The 2,168-nt window shown below is 48.0% G+C and overlaps 1 protein-coding gene across 1 annotated transcript; it reads left to right on the top strand.

Annotated features, from left to right (window-relative positions):
- The first annotated feature begins 525 nt into the window (after positions 1–525).
- Positions 526–1,624, top strand: LOC136785571 (uncharacterized). Its single transcript, XM_066746684.1, has 3 exons — positions 526–1,060; positions 1,284–1,287; positions 1,513–1,624. Exons 1-3 carry the CDS (start codon positions 526–528, stop codon positions 1,622–1,624), a joined length of 651 nt encoding a protein of 216 aa, XP_066602781.1.
- Positions 1,625–2,168: the final 544 nt, after the last annotated feature.

The following is a 2,168-nucleotide window of genomic DNA, read 5'->3' as shown; positions in this document are numbered from 1 at the left end:
AATTTTTACAATCATTGGGACTCACCGTGAACAGATTGGGTGGAAAAACATAGTGGAACAATGGCAGATCCCTTGAACGTCACCGCAACGCTGACCTACGACAATCGCATCACCAAAATGGAGATGCATGCCTACAATCCATATGCGAACGCCTCGTTGGCGAATAGCGACGAAATTCGCATTCCCATACAGCAGCAAGATTTGATATTTCTACCGTGCGAGAGTTATCTCTACGTCGAGGGTCAGCTGGTGGAGGGTACGCGTGACGCGAGCGCCAACAACGAGGATATATTTACGCTCGACTGCAATTCCACGGCTTTTCTGTTCGACGAGATTCGTTATGAATTGAACGGTATCGAGATCGACCGATGCAGAAACGTCGTTATTACCAGCACTTTGAAGAATCTCGTTTCCCTGAGCACCGAGGAGATCGCCAGTCTACGTCATTTCTGATGGATCGTCGCAACGGCCAAAGACCGGCTCAAGGAGGCTGTTAAGAATTTCAGCTTTTGCGTGCCCCTAAAAATGCTGCTGGGATTCTGCGAGGATTATAGGCGAGTCGTGGTTAACGCGCGTCACGAGCTCGTTCTCATTCGCGGGCGCGACGATACAAATGCCATTTACTCATCAGTCAAAATAACCAATTCGTCGATCAAGCTGCTACGAGTGCAATGGAGAATACCCCATGTAACTCTGAACGAAATTACGAAACTCCAATTTCTGAGTATCTTCGAGCAGGACAAGAGTCTGTCACTCGCTTTTCGCGCCTGGGAACTTTACGAGAATCCGCTACTACCCAAGTCGCAGCGGCACACGTGGTCCGTGAAAGCGTCCACGCAATTGGAGAAGCCACGAAACGTCATTCTGGCGTTCAGAACAAAGAAAAAGAGTAATCAGCACGAGGATGTGCTCAACTTCAGTCATGGCAAAGTACTCGATGTCAAACTTTATCTTAATTCTGAATCTTATCCGTACGATCGTCTCGAAACTGATTTCACAAAATACCGCTATTCCGTCCTCTACGACATGTATGTAAAGTTTTTCACCTCCTATTACGCTGGTGAGAAACTCGCGAGACCCATGCTCGACTATACGGACTTTTTGACGTACGGACCGCTCTTCGTCATCGACTGTTCGCATCAGAACGAGTCCATAAAAACCGGCACGGTCGACGTCAAACTCGAGATCGAGTGTATGGAAATCATTCTAGATAATACTACAGCCTATTGTTTAATCATACACGATAAAATTGTACAACATAATCCTCTTACGAATATTGTTAGAAATGTAAGTTAGAAATGTAAGTTAAAAAAAGAAAACAATTTTTTATTAAATAAATATTGTGACGTGGCCAATCCTACGCGGTTGGATGGCGTCACAAACTTAATGGCTAAAAGCCCTCCTCTCGCTATCGCCTACCCCCCCCCCCCCCCTCGAGATAGACTGTTTTAAAAGTAGGCTAGAAATCGGCCAATAAGCTAATTTATGAGCACGTTAGACTGAGCTTTTCAGCCCAAGGTCGGAGGGAGACTCCAGGATCGCTGCGGAACCCCGCCATCAACCAAGGTTAGAGATCCCATTTCTCCATTTATTTATTCATTTTTATACCGCTACCGACCGGTAATCGTTAGTTCCCTAGTATGTTACGTTTTCCGGCTTTCTTTGCGTACCCGGCGCTCCGTATAACCTGTAATCGCTTGTCCGGCGTGTCGACCGGAGTGTGGGGCCTTGCCTCTCCGCTCTCCTACTCCTCTGCCACCTCAAGGAAGAACACCGGCATCACCAGGATCGTGACCCATAGACCCTTCAGCTTCGCCCTCTCGCTTTCCGGACTCCCGATAGTCGTCGCCTCCCAACTCAACCAGATTGGGGCTAGAAGAGAAGCTCTATAGGTCGCTGCGCTATGCCCACTAAGCCTGAGTTAGCGTAGATTACTCAGAACGTAAAGAAGGATCATATCCGGATGGAGTATTTAGCGCCTAGCCGCCATCGCTGCGAACATCTATCGCTACCGCTGCCGCCAACAACGATATTTGGAGTCGTTCAGGACGGAACTTCCACCTGACGACGGGAAAGAAGAGAAAAGAGCTAGAGAAGAGGATAGCCTAGCCTGGCGGATCCTCGGGAATCTTCGATAATCCGATCGACATCCGAACCTACTAATGACT

Source organism: Prorops nasuta, unplaced genomic scaffold, assembly GCF_024137725.1.
Source record: "Prorops nasuta isolate Cenicafe-Biocafe unplaced genomic scaffold, Cenicafe_Pnas_1.2 PNAS00001, whole genome shotgun sequence".
Lineage (NCBI taxonomy): Eukaryota > Metazoa > Arthropoda > Insecta > Hymenoptera > Bethylidae > Prorops > Prorops nasuta.
The sequence above is the reverse complement of the archived record's forward strand: the minus strand, read 5'-3'. Positions and strand labels throughout refer to the sequence as shown.

Coding starts and splice junctions, on each gene's coding strand:
- LOC136785571 (XM_066746684.1), top strand. CDS start 526: ATGCTGCTGGGATTCTGCGAGGATTATAGGCGAGTCGTGGTTAACGCG.